Below are 19,972 nucleotides of genomic sequence, written 5' to 3'. Positions count from 1 at the left end.
AATACTAGCAAACGTGTGTGATATATTCAGCCGTCAAGAAAGTCAAACTTCAACCAAGTAATCAAGGTTGGCAACCATGGCAATCACACTACTCACTGTTAGCATGATATAGCCTACGTTTACACCATCAAAATTAATGATCACTTAAATAAGAGGAATTTAAACAAAATGAAAATTACAGTCGTGGCCTGCTGTCAGATACAGACCTCAAAGGGCATTGCATTACATATGTCACACAAAGAATGTTCTTGTTGCCATTTTTTTTAAATTGATAATTGTATTTAGTTATTTCATTTAATTAACACTATCTGCTAACATTTAAAATTGTAAATATATTTTAACAATCATCAACCGTTTCAATCGTGACTTATACAACCAGTTAAATTAATGTAATTGAAAATATGAATTCAAATAAATTTACATTCTTTATTGTCACTAAAGCATATATACACAAGTATCAGAGTGAAGGTCTTGGATGCAATTATGTTGTGACAGGAAAGACCAGAATCCACAAAACATTAACTGCATAATATACACGTAATGCACAGTATTCTCATGATATACATTACTATACAAAATGCACAATTACAAATACAGAATACATTTTAAAAATTCATATACATTTTAAATGTTGCAATGATTCTTTGAGCAGTTCTTGTTGCAGTACAAGTAACAAAGCAGTGACTACAAGCAGTACAAGGATAGTCCACCCAAAAAATTAGGATTCTCTCATCATTTACTCACCTTTATGCCATCCCAGATGTATATGACTTTCTTCTTGACATAAACATAGACAAAGATATTTAAGGAAATAATCCATCTCTGTGAGTCCATAATACAAGTGGATTGTAACCCATGTACGTAAGATTTTTAATAGTTAAAACAGTTTACATTATTAGTATTTCTTTTATCTAGCCTATTGTTTGACTTCAGAAGGCATTGATCATCCACTGAGGTCGCATGGATTACCGTCACGCTCAGTGTGTGTGGTTTTTAAAGCGTCTTTAGGACTCGCAGAGATGGATTACTTTCCTTACAATCTTAATTCGTGTTTATCAGTAGAAAGAAAGTAAAATGCATCTGGGACAGCATGAGGGTGAGTAAAATAAGAGAGAATTGTATTTTTGGGTGAACTATCCCCTCAACATTCATATGCTATTGGTATGCTAATCCAAGATCAGCATAGATAGATTAATAAGAATAAAGTGAAACCTCTTGTGTACTTGTGAACTGTGTTTGTTTTAATCTAGAGGAAATTGAAATATTTGCTAGTTTATATTAAAATAAATCAGGTGTCTGAAGATCAAGATCCCAGTCATTCAAAGGTGATGTGTCTGAACAAAGTAAGATTATTGTCTGATAGGGACTCTGGTACTATCACTCCATCCTCTGTGTCAGCATCAGAATTTTGTTTATGGAAAAGTTGCTCCACTCCCTGGAAAATGAGAGAGGAAATGTATTATAATCTAACAATACAAACTGCTTTGAACTCCCCATACAGTAACACGTTGCAGACTTAAAATATTTATTATTTTTATATTTAAGGGATTTTACAGTACTAAATATTTACCTCGGAGTCAAGCAGCATTTATCATCTGTAATACTGTTGTGTAACCAGTAGATGGCTGTATTGCCCTATATATAAACATATGGATGTGTATTCCCTAGTTGCTGGATGTTTTCAGTCATAATTACTTGCATGTATTAAGTTTTTAATTTGGACATATATTTATTATTAAAGACTATTAAAGATAGTCTTCCTGCCTCAAGTGGAGGAGTTTAAGTATCTTGGGGTTTTGTTCACGAGTGAGGGAAGGATGGAACGGGAGATTGACAGACGGATCGGTGCAGCTTCTGCAGTAATGCGGTCGATGTACCGGTCTGTCGTGGTGAAGAAAGAGCTGAGCCGCAAGGCGAAGCTCTCGATTTACCGGTCAATCTACGTTCCTACTCTCACCTACACTGTAAAAACTAAAGGAGCCTCAAATATCCTATCGGATACTCAAGGAACTTAAAAATGTAATTTAAGTGCCTCAAAGCTCTTTCTCCTATAGTAGGGTTACTGGAGGAGCATTGACAATCTTTGAGGTTCTTGCTGGAACTTATGGGATCCTTTAAGCACTTTGTATTTAGTTCAGAGGTTCTGGAGTCACCTTTTCATTACTATGAGACCTCGAAGTGCTTTGGGGGAAAATAGAGGAACTTGAATGTGATAAAAGGGTTATTGGAAGATCTTTTAACATTTAAGTGGTTCCTGGAGGATCTCTTATGTTAAAGCCAGCATCTGGAGGAACCCAATGGTTCAGTGAGGCCAGAATGATATTATTATTATCCTATTATTACTTAAGTTTGATTCAGTATATATACCCAGGTGAAAAATACGTAGGCTACTATTAAAAATGTACTTGAGTGTGTTTTTAGTAGGCCTTCAATACAAATATAACCTATTTTAATACATTTAACAGTAGCCTACATCTTTTTCAACTGGGTAGCTTACATTTATTTAGTATAGGCCTATTTTATTGATTAATTTAAACCTTAAACAACAACACTAAATAATAATAATATTAATAAAAAAAAACCCATTAATTATTATTGAATAAATAATAGTAATAAAATAATATTTTTTACTTCTTCATAAATTATTATTTGAAGAAGAAGAACCAGGAGGATAAAGGTTTTATTCAGTCACGAAACTGCTGCTATTCCTCTGTTGTCGTCGCTTCAGTGATGTTCGCGCTGCTCGCGCGCAACAAAGCTCAGCTGATCCAGAGCCGTAGAGAGAGAGAGTTGCGACAACGGAAGTTCGAAACGCTTACTTGTCACGTGATTCGCGTAGACCTCAGATAGTTCCAGGAAGTGCTTCAGCGCCAATTCAAATCGATGGAGTTAGAGAGCAGAACTTTGATTTCTGGTAGTTTGTAGTCAGTAAATTAATTGATTTACAATATGTATATAATACACTGATATGTGAATGTAGTATGTGTTTGTAGTTACAGAAATGTTATTTTTAAAAGATAAAAATCTGCTAGTATTTAATGTTTATAGTGGTCAACCAGCGTTGCCTGCCGTTTGTTAACATATTTCTGGCTAACGTTACCTTGGTTAAAGACCGTGTTGCAGTTGTTTTTAAGTATTTCATTTAGGTTCGCGTTTAAAGTCTGTAGAGAGAATGGCGTCGTCTTAGCGGCCCCTAATTTAATAACAAATGATCGTTCCGACGGAAGCGAATCAATGAACAATAACTTTAGCTGGAAAATAACTTTATTAAAGAACCGCTATAAAGCCAAAACAATCTCTGTTACCATACATTACACGTGTATCTCTGTAAAGCTGCTTTGAAACAATCTACATTGTTAAAAGTGCTATATAAATGAAGATGACTTGACTTGACTATTTTTTGTTCTTAAACTAGAATGTTATTTAAAGGTATCACGTAAATAATGTTCACTATGGTTTCACAAGGACAGAGACTTGCAGGTAACAGGTAATTGTCTTAAATCCATTGCAAACAAGTAAAATGTAGAATTTACAAGTAAATTTTATTCAGATGTACTGATACAAACGTATTCTTTAAACGTCTTACCTTTTATAAAAGTCCATCACAAACGGTCTGTTCTACCGCGCTGCTGCTACTTCCGGGAACTATTGAGCCATTGCTGTAAAAAAAGCGTTCCATTGTAGTCAATGGAGATGTCGCAACTCTCTCTCTCTATGGCTCTGAGCTGATCGTCATCGAGTTTGAAAGTAACGGCTCTCCTCATCAAAGCCTGCCGCATCTTCCGCCGTTTGTTCGGCTCTCCGTTACAAGGTTTGTAAACTCGCCAAATAAATATAAATACTCACTATATATTCAAACACACATATATATAAACTAAATTTATTATACATTACTACGTTTTTACAGTGTTTACCACTCGTTTATTGTAGGCTACAGTATCTGGTATGAAGGTTTTAGCCGCGATGCTAACTACGTTGATCTAATGAACACATGGAAATTATTGACTTATTGTCTTAGATTGATTTAAAGTTAGTGATTCAATTCAACATATTCTGTACAACTGTGTCTTCAAATTGCTGATATACAGCCTAACTAATTTAGCTGATTCCTGCTGTTGTCAGTGGCGTTTGTTATGAATAACAAAAGCAGGTTAATATAGTTTGGTCTGTTTTTGTTTAGCCTAACTTTACTTACTACAGCCTACAGGTGCCCTCATTCTCTCAAATACCATTTTGAATCCATTTAGTGGTCAATAAATATTATGTTGTGAATAATCATCTTTGTTATTTTGTTTCCCCAGAACAACCAGTACAATGTTTCAGTGGCAACATTGAATTGACCTATGGCTAAGCCACGCCCCCAAACGCGATGAGCCAATCACAGTGCGCATAGCTAACCCATACACTCGGACATTCTCTGCTTCCACGTCCATTGAAATGCATTGCAGTTAGTCAGTTTTCATTCGTTTTTATGTTTTTTCTTGTCATTTTAAGTTTAAAATGGTCAAACGGTGTGCATGGAGTACATGCAACTCCGACACTAGGTATCCTGAGAGGCTGGGCGACAGTGTGTATTTTTTACCCTTTCCCAAGCCACATTTCAACCGAGATAAGTGTCTGCTCTGGATTAAGTTATGCGGTAGACCACAACACCAACTAAACGCAATTAAACAAGGATGTCTACATCTGTTCTAAGGTAAGTCAACAACGTATTTGAACGTTATCTTTAACATCTCTAACATAACGTTAGCCTAGCTTCGTTGTAGCTGCGTAGCCAGACACAATGTTGTGTTTTACACAAATATAATAGTTTAGCCTATATATAGGCTAAACACTTTGCAGTTGTAATGATGTCCTGTATGAACAAAATGGAGTATGTTTTTATGTTTCCACTGTTCGATCGCGCCCGCGCCTCTCTCTCTCTCTGATACACACACTCATCCAGCATTGCAATCTTGACATCGCAGACTGTTCATTATGCTGCGTTCACACCAAACACAAATAGAGCGTCAAATTCGCGCGTATCGCATCTAGTTCGACGCTTAAACATTTTGAATCCATTCACGCGTCCAAAGCGAATAGGACGCTCGTATAAAGCGAGCGTTTAAAGCGCAATAGCACCAAACTATAACATCGTCACCTTCCTAAAATAATTGCCTAAGTCATTTTTGGACAAAAATGATTTTTTTGCATAAGTCATCTCCTCATGATGCTGGCCACCTCTGGTAAAATCCCCACAAACTCAGTTGAACAGATCATGCAGTTCTACCCCTGTAGTGTAATGGCCTATGTCAAGAGTGTGACTTAGGCCGTTTTATTTGGCCTAAGTCAAAAGATTTTACAAGCAATTTTAAAAGGCAATTTTACAAGCTTTTCAAGATGGGAGCTGCATCAAGAAGGACGAACCTCTGAAGTTGTTTTTCATTTTTTGTGTGTTTTCTGAGAAACCTGAAAAATGACTTAGGCAATTATTTTAGGAAGGTGACGATATTCAATTATTGGTTCCGTTTTTGTATTTTCTGAGAAACCTGAAAAAATGACTTAGGCAATTATTTTAGGAAGGTGACGACATGTAAGTTACACTGTGACCTGTAAATCTTTGTCTGGAGCTGAAGCTTTTCATCGACCTTCTTAACAATGAAATTATTAATATAACCCTCCAATGTATAGTTAAGGCCCTTTTGGTGACTTCGAGATGATATATAATCTTTCTGTCTCCAAAAATCATCAATTGCCTCCTGTGAAATGTCTCCTACTGTGACAGCTGCCATAGCGCCTGTTACCGAATGTTGACTGTTTGTCCGAGTGAGTGGAGGGGGCGTGGCTTAGCCATAGGTCAATTGCAGTAAGTTACCTGCACCACATGCAAGTACTTTATTACTATGAACTTTCTCTGTGTGCAATTGTATTGTTTGACTGTGTACTTGTGTTTTTTAATCAGTTATTCTCTGAAAATCTTCTTCCCTCATGCTCTCAAATCTCATTCATGTTACATTCATGTAATTTCACAGGTTTGGAGCCAATAATGCTATGCATTTTTTATAGGCTATACCTTAATCATATGCATTTGAATATAAGACATTTGAACCCTGAATTATAACTTCAAGTTTGGTCTTTTTCGACAAAAAAAGGAAAAATCTATTAAATGGCTTCATAAGACTTACAACACAAACCATAACACATGAGTTGTGAATTCATTGATTATTTTTAGGATCTTTTCTGGGACATTTTTGGAGCTTAACCATTTTTACATAAATTGTTGCGTTGCATTGAATTGAACTAGACAAGTGTGCATAAGAATGGTTTCATGAATGATTTACACAATTTTTTTCTGCTTGTGTTTCATGCAATGAAATTGAATGGTGACAGGGGTTGCATTATGCCTGAGATGTGCTTTTGGGGTCCACAGACAGAAAGTCAAACAGGTTTGGAACGTCACAAGGCTGAGGAAATTATTTAAATTTCACAACTATCACTTTAATAACCTTACTAACAGTACATTTTGTACTTTGCAGGGATCTCGGTGAGAAGAAATACAAGTTTGAACAAGAATAAAAATCCTCCTGTAGACCTGAAAATCATTGAAGTGCCTGGACCATCCACCAGAAAAGAGGAAAAACAAACAGAAAATGAAGCTGATGCACCTTTTCATTTTTTTAACTCGTTAAGTACCTCACTTGTCCCTTGTGAAGATTTTATAATTGATTGCATTTTATGTTGCAGTGAGTAAAGGTGCGTCACATTTGTGAATTTAGTGAAATTACACAGGCAAAAAGGTCCATTGACCATTGTCAGCAGTGTAACAATGTAATGTATGAAGCACCACACAAAATTGCTGATCGTGTGGATTCTTATTGAAATGACTGGAATTCACCAGTGAACATTCACAGAACAACAGATAATTTTACTGCACCTTAACTCTGTTCAAATGGAAAATGTTTTCTGCTTGTTGTGACATAAGGAATACTGTTTCCGGGTCGAAGCCTCTGCTTCTACTTCCTTTATCTTGTTTCTAGATATTGAGAATACTCAACAACCATTTATGGGAACTGTTGATTCAAGTCACACATTTAAGCTTTTCAAAAGCCATAGTGTACATTACAGTCTCCAGTCTCACGGCATCCCAGACTTCAACATTTTATGATTCAAAATAGCTGAATAACTAAACCATCTGAGATTTCGGAATAGAGATAAAGGTTAGGATCATAATTTTCAGGAATATTACAGCGCTATGAGTGTATATTAGCACTGTTTGTTGTTTGTTTTTGGCATCTGAGAGAGCTTTTGGACTTGGAAACAGTTGCGTCAGACTTAAGCGAACTGAAACACGTTTTAAAATTAAGTGAAGATGGTAATTTTTAATTAGTCAATTTAAATTTTTTACATTGATTTATTATATGGAACGTGTTTTCTATGCATTTTGTTGAGATGTCTTTTCTTGTGTAGCCTATTGTAGACACATGGTTGATTATTCATGTTACGTATGTATTATACAATTTTTTTTGTGTGTATTCATTGATATTAATCTATTACTAGCTTTTTTCCCCAAGTGCATTGAAGTGTATGTATTAAAATGGATCTAAAATATGTAATAAACAATTCTTATTTTGTATTTGGTTCAGTTTGTTTATTATAATAGAAGTTTATGGTAACCGTAGTAACAACATGAAATTAATTTAATACAAATAAAAAAAAAAATTTAAATTTGGTTCCTGGAGGCACCCACAGTGGTTCCACACAGTGCTTCATATAAGAGTTCCTCAGGAAACCTGTGTGGTTCCTCAGAGAACCACCCCTTTTTAAAGGGTGCCTAGAGGATCTACAGACGGTTCCGCCGGTGTGGCAAAGTGAAGAACCCCAAAAGGTTCCTCCAGGCACCTTTAATTTTTACAGTGTATGGTCATGAGCTTTGGGTCATGACCGAAAGGACAAGATCCCGGATACAGGCAGCCGAAATGAGCTTTCTCCGCAGGGTGGCTGGGCGATCCCTTAGAGATAGGGTGAGAAGCTCGGTCACTCGGGAGGAGCTCAGAGTAGAGCCGCTGCTCCTCCACATCGAGCTGAGGTGGCTCGGGCATCTGTTTCGGATGCCTCCTGGACGCCTTCCCGGGAAGGTGTTCCGGGCGTGTCCCACTGGGAGGAGACCCCGGGGAAGACCTAGGTCACGCTGGAGAGACTATGTCTCCCGGCTGGCCTGGCCTGGCTATGTCTCCCGGCTGCGCCTCGGTGTCCCCCCGGAAGAGCTGGAGGAAGTGTCCAGGGAGAGGGAAGTCTGGGCATCTCTGCTTAGACTGCTGCCCCCGCGACCCGGCCCCGGATAAGCGGAGGAAGATGGATGGATGGATGGACTATTAAAGATTTAACATTTGTCAAAGAAATGTTCATTTGAAGTGCACTTTTTTCATTATTATTAGTCAAATATGGACACAGAAAAAGCAATTTGTTACTCATACTAGATACATATAATAGCTTTATCAGTCATCTTTATCACACAAAAGTAATCAGAATAAATATTGCAACCAGGGCGATATTTCAAAATAATTGAGTGTTTACATATTACGAACAGAGACGTGGTCTGTGGTCAAGTCGTGTCTGTCCTCTTTCAAAAACTTTGCATCGCAAATTAATCAGCAATTGAGAAATTCAGGTTTAAATAGCTTTATTGGCATGGTAAAAAAGGCTTTACATTGCCAAAGTTGAATCAGGCAGTGATTGACAGCGCTCTCGTCCTATGGCATCAGTCATTGACTGATACAGTACAGATAGGCTACTGTAGTACTCTAGCTCAATGTTGTTTGGGGTGGCTGTGGGGAAATATGATCTAATCAAAGCAAATATGATCTAATCGAAGACTGTAACCGAATGTAGATAAACAAGTCATGTAATGATTGGGCTAACAGTTAAATCAAGACAACACAGCTCAGCTGTATAATGTTATGGGCTCTCACAGAGCTCTAAAATGCCTCCACCTGAAAAAAGCCAGTACTGTATTATAAATAGTATTAGTATAGTATTAAAAACAAAACAAAAATCAGACTTACCACGAGTAACTGTTAGGCTAACGTTATCCAGTATCCTCCTGATATAGCGACGATGACTAATGATAAATATCATTCGTCTGTACTATTCCTTCTATAAGAGATCATCTCAACAATATAGTGTAGCAGCAAATAAATACAGATATAAACTTAATATCACTAAAATGAAATAGAAAGCTGCGATTACAGACGCTCACATCCACACATAAACACTGACGTCTTCACTTCCAGGTCACGAAGCGATCAATCAAAAGCTCAGTAACTAGGGCTGGGACGGTATGGATTTTTTCTTACCGCGGTTGAAAAGCAAGAAATTCCCGCGGTATTGCGGTAAACCGCTTTAAACCTCAACCCCCCTTCCCACCCTCCCCCAGTTTTTTTTTCTGCGACGTTGCGGCTGGAACAACAAACAAAGTGTGGCAATGATAATCTCAGGTAGTGTTTATGTGCTTTATTTAATGTTAAAAGCATGCAATGTGACTTTGAATATCGTTTAGTGCTCCAGCTTTGTAGCTGTAAAAGCAACAATGGATAATTCACCTCAGATCTTGAAATTAAACAAATGGAAACAAGAACGTGTGCATTCTGACAAATATTGTTTTAGTAACTCAGTAGTCTTTGTATTTTTAATAATGTTTAAATGGTGTAATATTTGTGAATTTGATTATGTAGCCTAGCCTACTTATCCATTTTCTTGCAAGTGCCGTCAAGATTACTCTCTGGTGCTGTGAGTGTGCACTTACCGCGACTCCGCGAGGGTTGACAAATGCGGTCTTCACGTGAGAGAATTATGTTAAATAAGCACGTGCAATTAAAAGCTGAGGTCCTGCTTTTACTTTTTTATTTACGGTGCGGCTTGGACGCGGCGTCCGTCGAAAATAGACTAGGCGCCTATCTTTACGCCGGTTTCACACCGCAAGCGTCAGCGGCGCGTGAGCAGCACGTATTTTTTTCGGCGTCCATGTTATTCAATGAGTGCATTCACATCGCACGCAGAAGCGGCGCGGCAGCGCGTAGCAGGAGCAGAGCAGGAACAGCAGTGCCGCGATAGTTTCGGCGTCTGGTCTATTTTTAACGCGCCGCTTACGCTGAATTAAAGTGACCATGCAATTTTCATGGCCAAAACACACAGCAGTTTCACCCAAAAAGGACATTGATGAGATCTCTTGTGTTTTAAACGGTCAATCAAATTACCTTCATCAATTTAAAAATAAATGTCCAAAACAAAATTGTTGGCCAATCTACAAAAACAAGTTTAATCGATGTATAGCCTACTGCCAGTTTACATATTAATTTAATATATTTATGTATATACACACACACATATATATATGTGTGTATATATATATATATATATATATATATATATATATATATATATATATATATATATACACACACACACACATATACATATACATACATACATATATATATATATATATATATATATATATATATATATATATATACACACACACATTGCCATAAGGATGTCATGCTGACAATCAAATAAAAGCACATGGTGTCACAGGTGTGGTCGAGTGCACCTGAAAATATAACAATGGACGACACTCGTCTCATTGTGGAGGTTGAGAAACTTTCAATTATTTATGATCCAAGAAACATACTTTATAAAGACTCACAGGCAAAGGAAAAGGCATGGGAGGAAGTTGCAGTGGCTCTTGGTGCAGATGGTAAGTTTTTAATATTTTTTGACAAGTTTAAATGAAAAAAACTTTCTCCAAGAAACAACAAATTTATTAAATGAAGCATTTATTTACAATTTGCACACAGTAAGCACACATAAACAAGAGAAGCAGAAATTAATTCAAGTAACTGCAGTTTTCAAGTTGAGCAGTAAGTTAGGCTATTAACTTATATATCTAGATATAACTTATATATCTTCAATATCTAGAATATCTAGAATTTTTACAGTGATGAATTTTTTGTCTTAAACCCTAGACCATGTTGTCTTGCCAGGACACTCTACCCTCAATTGAGCAGAAAAATGTGCAAAGCTTTTCACGCACATCGTAAGCTTCTCTGCATCCCCTATTTCCACCCATGTTTCTAACAGGTGGTAGGACTTCCCCCCTTTCTTCTGCCTCTTCCACCCACCTCTGATTTTCTGATGGGTTTGTCAGGTAGTTGTGAAGGATGCAGGCTGCAGTGACTATAGAGTCTGCATTCTCTGGCTTCACATTAATCCTTGTATGGAGTACCCTCCACCTGGATGACAGAATGCCAAAAGCACATTCCACCACCATCCTTGCCCGTGACAGTCTGTAATTGAACATTTGTCTCCATCGTGGGATTCTGTTCCCTGGAAAAGGTCTCATCAAATATGTTTTTAGTGGGAATGCAGAATCACCCACCATGGTGTATGGCATTGGGCCCTGTACACCAGATCCTGGTAAAGGGAAGTCTGCAGGGACAGACAAACCTTTGGCCTCCATGGCTCTTCCAAGAGCAGAGCTACTAAACACTCCACCATCGCTTGTTCTGCCGAAGTCTCCGACCTGGACAAACGTAAACCTGTAGTCTGCATCTGCTAGTGCTAGAAGAACTATAGAAAAAGTCTTCTTGTAATTAAAAAACAAGCTACCAGAATGTGCAGGTGACACAATGGTAACATGTTTCCCATCAATAGCACCCAGGCAGTTTGGGAAGTTCCATTTTTCCCAAAACGTGGACGCTATGGCTCTCCACATGTCCTCTGTTGGTCTAGGGAACTGTGATGCCATCATCTGCTGCTCAATTGCTTGACAGGTCATGTGGACAGACTCAGCAACAGTGCTTATGCCTAGACGGTACTGGAAGGCCAGGCTGGTGAAGCTCTCTCCAGTTCCCAGAAATCTGTTAAAACCAAACAAATATAACATTGTTTTATTGTTTCTGCATTATTTATATTTATTTATTTATTTATTTATTTATTTATTTATGGCTACATTTACATATGTAATACATATTTTAATGTATTTTACAGTGAGTGAATGCAGGCGAAGATGGAAGTTGCTAAGAGATGCTTTTGTCAGAAACAAAAAGCAAAAAAAAGTTGTGCCCAGTGGTTCTGCAGGTGGCACAGTCAGGGAATGGAAGTATGACAGAGTAATGTCATTTCTGTTGCCACACATGCAGCCTAGAAGGTTAGTATGCCATTGTTGTTGACCTTATGTTTTACCTTGCTATTTAGTGTCTTATTTTCTTTTATAGACAATTAGTACTAAATAGTATTTCACTGAGCATGAGTATATTATGAGAATATTATTAATTGTGTGTAATGTACAACAATACTTGTGTGTTGGGGCCATATATTTATATAATATATTAATTAATTTAATTGCAGTTCCAGACACACTTTACAGAGTGAGCTGGAACCTCTGGACATGACCGTTGCAGAGGAGGAAGTGGAGCCAGAATTTTCAGAACTCACTACACCTTTCAGTCCCCTTCCTGCCATACAGAGGCCTGCAGCACCCTTACTGGCAGACGAAAGATCGGTTACCCCCACACCACTGCCTAGCACCTCCACACCACAAATAACAACTCACAGAGCTGACACCCCTACCCCCACCCTTCAACAATACAGACAGAAGCGGAGAAGAACGGTTTCCCCAAATACAACAGAGCAACAGTTATTGGACATAATAACACAACCCACTACACCTGTACCACCAAATGTCCCCACACAGGAGGATGAAATGTATTATTTTGCCCTCAGTTTAATTCCGAAACTGAATCGGTTGCTTCCCAGAAACCGTTCCAGGGCACAAATACACATAATGACCTACCTGGCTGACCTGGAGTTAGAAGATGAGGTTCAGAGGCAACAAGCGACAGCATCACACACAGTGTTCCCTAGCAGAGGAAGCCAGCACCCACAATCTGGATTTCAGCCTATTCACCCCACACCCACCTACCATGAGGAACAAACCCACCATCACCCCCACCAAGTCACTCCTTCGCCAATGTCCACCATGCCTGAACAACATTCCAGCACTTACCATCGACTGTAGTACTACAGTTTAGCAATCCAAAAGTTTTTTTTTTTTTTTTACTTAATCCAACCATTGGTTGTAAATAGTTTAGCAGTTTCAATTATTATTTTTTGTATTGTTCATGTTGTTAAGCATGTAGCCAATGTTCATAATAATTTTATGCATGACTTTGTTGAGATATTAGTTCAATATACTTAATAAACCTTTTTTTAGTTGATTTACCCAAGTCAAAGTTATTTATTTGAAGCATGAAACTAGTGCAATACATATTTTAACTTAATTGAAGCAAAATAGGCTACATTTATTCATTAATATTTAAAAATAAATACAATGGCCTAATATTTACCTCAGTGTAACTGCAAGTCGCTGCTTGGGTTCAATAGACTGCCTGTAGTTTGTTGTTTGCCTTGTTAGTTGGCCTCCAATCAGGGAAAGAATGTGATCCATTTGCTCTGCATTCATCCTGAAGTAGTTTAGGTGGCGGTCACGGTCAAGGCGGAGTTCAGCGACAAGATGGTAATATGCACCATATTCTCTCCTTCGTCGGTTCATGGAGTGAACCCAAAGTCTGCGTCTTTTCCGTAGTCTTCTTAATAGCAAATACAACGCAATGGCCTTCCTTCTATCAACAACTCGCACTACACGGTAAACAAAGTCAACAAAAACAAAGATGAACCAAAAGTTACGCTATAATATATCAATTAATAAAATAAGCTTCTTGACAAGTATTTTCTTAAATATATTTGAAAACGAAATAAAGCAATGCCAACTTACCCATTATACAGTAGGTTACTCTGTCTGTAGCTACACACGCCGCGGTTCAGTTTCGCGTGTCAAACGCTGCCAGTGTGAAAGCAAAACGCGCGTGTCCTGCTCCTGCTCACCATTCGCACTGCTCCTGCGCTGCTTACGCTCTGCTAATGCGTGCAGTGTGAAACCGCCGTTAGCGCTGGGCGCGGAGAGACGCTTCTGAAACGCGCCGCGTCGTGGCTATTGCAAACACAAGCATTGACTAGAGTGGGCGCGATCAGCTCCGGTAGCCGCGTCGCAGCCGTAACGCGCCACAGAGTGTAAATAAGGGGTTATAGTCAATAGCCTACGAATGGAATGTTATTATGTGTCATGGAACAACTTGCGAATTTTAGAAAGGTCGGATTTGCTCCATCTTTTGATGATAAGTTTTGTTTAGAAAACCTTGAATCCATGCAAGACACAATGTTATTAGACACAATCCATGTCATTAGAATCAATGAATCCATGTCATTAGACACAACATGAACACATGTGAAGGCCAGTGTTTATTTTTTTCATTTTTTTTTTTTTTTTTTGCAGTGATGACGGTGACGAGCTCAGACCCGCGGTAGGCGTCACGTGACCGCGGTATTGCGGTAATGCGGTAACCGTCCCAGCCCTATCAGTAACCAATGAGAACACACTGCTACTAGCCCCGCCCCCACGAGAGAAATGTGTCAGAATGGCGAACGAAAACTCTGGGAACGTAAACGAAAACTTCAGAAGCGTAAATGAAAACTCTGGAAGCGCATTTGTAAGTTCAGATCAGTGATTGAAATATGAGAAACAGTTAGCAAAACATGCAGTGTATTAAAAACGAAGTCAAAAAATTTGCCTGTGATTTATTCTTTTTATAATTTATAATAATTTATTTAGTTTCAATTTATATTTTCATTAGTTTCTTGAAAAGCTACGTTCATTTGTATTGGCACAAGAATAGCTCCATTAAAACCGATCTCTGGTCAAATCAGTGGAGTGGGAGAACCAAGACCTGCAATCTCCTGAGCCATTACCATCTCTCTTTAACTCACTCACTCCCTTTACATTCACTTGTTCCTACTATTTTGCTTTCGTTGTGTCCTTGTGGCCAACAACACTCACTCATTCATTTGTGGTTACATGTTTTCCACTTTTGTTCCACTTTACAGCTGCAATTGGCATTTTAAAAAATATATATTTTTAAGTTGATTAAACTTTGACATATAATCTCGTTTTATTGCAGGCCCGTCGTCAGTGCCCCCCCCCAAATGACTTATTGTGCAACCCTAAATATAATGCACAGGACAATAAAACAAACTTACATTAAACGTTCAATATTAAACGTTTGCAATTGTGATCATTTTCACTTTCTAAATAAATTGTTTCAGCAGAACTTAGCTCACAGGAACAGTAATCTCTACAACGGTAACACTAGAAATGCATAACACATTATCTTCAGAAATGATGCAGAAAATTCATTATTCAACGCATTATTACACAGAACGTAACTTGAAATATAATTATATTCATGAATGACTGTTAAAACATCCCAAAACAGCACCCAAACCTTGCAAAGACCTACCTCATTAATTATTCAAATACAACAGCCAATGGCAAGTCTCCAGCAACAGACCTTTCAATATGTTATTTTTGTGTTAGTAGTTTTATTTATTCAAATTACAAAATGCAGTTTGTGTGTAAGTATGTGTGTATATATATATATATATATATATATATATATATATATATATATATATATATATATATATATATATATAAATCATGCAATTCATTTAGTTAAGCATACAGTATTGTTTATACCAGTGGCGGAGCTAGGGGGTGGCCAGGGGTGGCCGTGGCCACCCTTGGTCTAAGCTTGGTCACCCCTTTGGCCACCCCTCTCACAACTGCTGTTTCTGTCCTTTTTTTATTGACAAAAATTGTGTTTTTTAAAACGCTGAACCGTCTCATTAAGACCACAAAAAACGTGAGACTTTCAGACGCACACTCCAACTTCACCTCAGCGCCAGGCGCAAGTCAAACGAGTGCGGAAATATGCAAGTGCCGAATGAGCTTCAGCAGAACATCAGACAGTGATATGCACATAGTAAATATAAAGTCAATCTTTCTCAACTGGTGAGTTGCAAGACCGTTTCGAAGTCAAATAGTGTGCAGTCAACAACAAACGTAATTCTCTTTTTTCTGATGCTACTTTATTTTAGAAAATGTGTGTGAAAGCTCGTGACACTTATGTGAGATGCTGAGAAAAGCGCGTTATTCAGTTGGCTATCTTCGGTAAGATGAGATGTTGTCAGGCCAAATGTCAGTAAAACTAACTAACTTTTCTGTCATACGTCTGACAGCCGTTGAACTGTGCTTGCGGTACGCACATCACGCGCAAATGTGGTGTGCTGTAGTAGCCGTAGTTGTCGTCAATTAACTCACGTAAGAATCAAAAAGGCGATTAAAGCTGTCAAAACTGCATGCATGTATTTGTTTGTTATATATGCGTCACATGTGTCTGAATATTCTGCTATGTGAGATCAAAATTAAGGCACAAATTGATATGTAATGTTTTAATGTCCAAATACATATGAGCACTGTGCATTTGTACTAGAAGATAGGCATTCATTTTGCGTTAATTTGTAAAGGACAAACAAAAATGGATACTTTTTAAATCCATAAAATAACTAATTTTACATTCTGGCAACATTACATTATGAAAAATATAACATTTTACATTAGCCTATGTGCTGTTGACTTCCGCCTTGTTCACATTCTTGCACATGGGGATTCAAAAGAGAACTTTTGTTTTCCTTTTTAATTTCGGTATGATAGAACTGTTGCAATTATTTATTTTGACAACTAATATAGAAAGTTAAAAAAAAATTTGTTGACAAACTCAGAATTGATTGAAGAGTTCATTGATTATATAAAACGCATTGAAGGTTGAATAATCTTTGGACTTCAGTAGTTATATGTAGTTATCTGTTATCTGCAATAGAACAAGCTATTGGAGATTTTGAGAACCAGAACCAAGCTAACTGAGTAAGTTGAACTTTAGCTATGTTGTGTGCCCTTTTATTACTATTTAATTAATTTTAATATGAGGTGGTGGGTAATAATAAAAAAAATATAAAACTCACTCAGTATTCCATGATTCCTAATTCACTACTATCTCAATTACAATTAAGTACAAATGAACTTTATTCAGTTGTGTATGCACTAAAACAGTCCAATTATTGTCAAATTATTTTTTATGATAAATTAAGATTTCTGTGCCACCCCAGACTGGTTGCTGGCCCTTGCCTGGCCACCCCTATGAAAAAATCCTGGCTCCGCCACTGGTTTATACGTAATTCCTTTGCGCAGCTGCGCATTGCATGCAATCTCAGAATCAAATTTTGGCGGTTTTGTACAGCAAAGCTATGGATATAAGAAAGTGGTTTAAAGATTCGTCGTTGACAAAGACGACTTTGACCAACAACAACGTGTGTGGAGACGACTCTGGAGCTAATGAGATGGTAGGAATGGAGAATTTGTCTAATGAGACACAAGTTCACAGCGTAGACAGAGCAGCGGGTGTAATTATGAATGGGCCTACTACTAGTGACGTGATCGCCGTCACTGTGGCTGTGACTGGGCCAAAGCTGCAGGCCATTGATGATCTTGGAAATGAAGGACCGAATCAGATCATTTTACAGCGATACCCTGCTCGCTTGTATAATAATAAAAATCGCTCCTTTGTGTCTTCATGGTATCAGACTCGTGACTGGCTTGAATATAGTGTCAAAGCTGATGCAGCATTCTGCCTCCCATGTCGAGTGTTCAATAGTGCGCACGCCGTAGTAGACTCGACTTTCACAGTTAAAAGGGTACCGGGACTGGAAACATGCCGCTGAAAAAGACAAGGGATTCCATAAACACGCAAGTTCAAAAGAACATTTGGCATGTCTGGCAAGATGTAAAGAACACCAGATGCGCATGGATAGTGGAAGGGAAATTTCCACACTTCTTAATTCTGATCAGCTAAGCAGAAATCGTTATTACGTTTCTGCTCTCATTGATGTTGTGGGATTTCTCGCTGAAAATCAGTTACCTTTCAGAGGGAGCTGTGGTGCGTTTGATGACATGGCAGACGATGGTAGTGGTCTTTTTCTCTCCCTGTTGAATTATACTGTTAAGAAAGACCCTACATTGTCTGAAATAATAAAACACATCCCCCGTAATGCAAGCTACACAAGTCCGGATATGCAAAATGAACTGATCGCCATTATGAGTAACGTCGTGACTGATGCCATTGTCCAAGAGGTGGGCGATTCGTGGTATACTATTAAAGTGGATGGGACACGGGACGCCACTGGATGTGAGAACATATCTATAGTTATTCGCTTCGTGTCTGCATTACATGAAACAACAGAACGCCTTCTCACAATAGCTACAGCAGATGCCGGTGATGCCAACACACTGACAAACAAAATTATGGAAGAACTGGCAAAAGCCGGACTGAACACGTCACAAATTTTAAGTCAGGTGTATGATGGAGCTTCTGTTATGGCTGGAAAGAATGGCAGTGTGCAGAAACTACTCCAAGAAAAGCTGGGGCGAGAAATCCCATATGTTCATTGCATGAACCATCAGCTGCACCTGGTGGTTGTGAACACTTTGACTTTTTTGATGTATGTTGCACCCTGTACAGATTCTTTCAGAAGCCTACTGTTTCGCCGCAGTACAAAGGTGAGCGATTAAAGCGACTTCTTGAGCAGAGATGGACAGGACATTTATCAACAGTATCTACGATCATTAAGTCTTACAAGGAGATCATTTCTTTGCTTTCGGAGATCGACGCAGAGCACACATATGGTGCTGAGGTGAGGATGGAGGCCATTGGGCTTTTGAGGGAAATTTCTCAGCCTGCGTTTATGTTCATCGCACACTTTGTAAAGACAGTGTTCATGTTGCTGGATGGCCCTAACAAGCTTTTGCAAAGTGAGGACATGGACCTGTTGACTGGGTTGGAACTGGTCGCGAGTGCCACTAAGTGTGTGAGTGAACTCCGCTGTGAGGCCAAGTTCACAGAGCTGTGGGATGCGGTCACCGATTTGGATGTTACTTCCGCACCTTCAAAACGGCAGCGCACAGTAAATAAGAATTTACACCAGTATTTCGTTGAAGAAACAACAGGACAAAAGGACAATGACAAACCAGAGCTACGAAGGCTTTATTACAGTGCACTTGACACACTTCTTGGAGAAATCAACCATCGCGTCGGTGAGCGCAACACACAGCTTGCGCAATCGCTGATTGCTTTGAACCCAGAGAGCGATCAATTTTTGAATCCGAAGTTACTTCAGCACATCATGTCATTAACAAAATCAACCATCGTTGAGACAGAATGTATTGTTGCTAAACAGTTTATTTCTACACAAATAAACAAAGAAGGAAACGTGAAATTGACAACACAAAATCTCCTTTCAAAGTACCACAAAACATTAGAAGCAATGCCAAGTGTACTGACAGCTTTGAAGACCGGATTGACGCTTGGTGCTTCAACCGCAATGTGTGAAAATTAATTTTCAGTTTTGAGGAATGTATTCACCGACAACAGACGTTCTAGGCGCCACACACGCAAGGCCCAGCTCATTCAGCTGGCATTTGAGAAGGATCTCACACGCAAGTGTCAACATGAATGGAAAGATAAAGTTCTTCGGAGATTTCACTCGGAGACCCACCACCTTCAACTATTTTTATCAATTGTGAATACACTGCTTGCCTGCTACATTGCTAAATTTTTATTGCAGTATGGTATGCATTGCTTTTATTATTGTTGTGTTATTGGTGGAAACCAGGAGCTTTTGTGACTCATGTTTATGAAGTGTAGAGTCATAAATCAAATTGGTTTTGGTGTAGTTTTAGGTTGGACTTGTAATGATATACATAACGTTGATTGTGCCTGTTACTCAAGAAAGCCACTAGATGGCACTGTGTTGTGTATGTGACGAACAATGCAGATTAACAAAAAATATAGGCTACTAGCTAAATGTGGAAATGTTAAGAGAAAATAAACAGAGACGTTGAGATCATACGGTGAAGTATTTTATTTGAATAATTGAACAAAACAAGACTATTGTGGTCTATTTTAGTTATAGCCTAATATGGGTT

At 38.4% G+C, this 19,972-nt stretch overlaps 2 protein-coding genes across 2 annotated transcripts in view; both read right to left on the bottom strand.

Annotated features, from left to right (window-relative positions):
• Window positions 1-1,241: 1,241 nt before the first annotated feature.
• acad11 (acyl-CoA dehydrogenase family, member 11) overlaps window positions 1,242-19,972 on the bottom strand; it is a 128,248-nt gene continuing 109,517 nt past the window's right edge. Inside the window, exon 20 of the mRNA XM_084103081.1 lies at window positions 1,242-1,435. Within this exon, the coding sequence (XP_083959207.1) occupies window positions 1,378-1,435 (58 nt within the window). The 3' untranslated portion in view covers window positions 1,242-1,377. The remainder of the gene's footprint in view (window positions 1,436-19,972) is intronic.
• Window positions 10,783-13,929, bottom strand: LOC311075573 (uncharacterized protein). Its single transcript, XM_084103082.1, has 3 exons — window positions 13,814-13,929; window positions 13,386-13,677; window positions 10,783-11,897 (listed from the first exon to the last, which is right to left on the bottom strand). Exons 1-3 carry the CDS (start codon window positions 13,815-13,817, stop codon window positions 11,000-11,002), a joined length of 1,194 nt encoding a protein of 397 aa, XP_083959208.1. The 5' UTR covers window positions 13,818-13,929; the 3' UTR covers window positions 10,783-10,999.

The sequence above is a fragment of the Abramis brama genome (assembly GCF_963993115.1).
Source record: "Abramis brama genome assembly, chromosome: 24".
NCBI classification, from domain to species: domain Eukaryota; kingdom Metazoa; phylum Chordata; class Actinopteri; order Cypriniformes; family Leuciscidae; genus Abramis; species Abramis brama.
This window is presented reverse-complemented; position numbering and strand designations above follow the sequence as displayed.

Excerpts from the sequence above, each read along its gene's own strand:
- LOC311075573 (XM_084103082.1), bottom strand. Across the intron at positions 11,898-13,385 it reads CGACTTGCAGTTACACTGAG|ATTTCTGGGAACTGGAGAGA; the intron begins GTAAATATTAGG and ends TGGTTTTAACAG.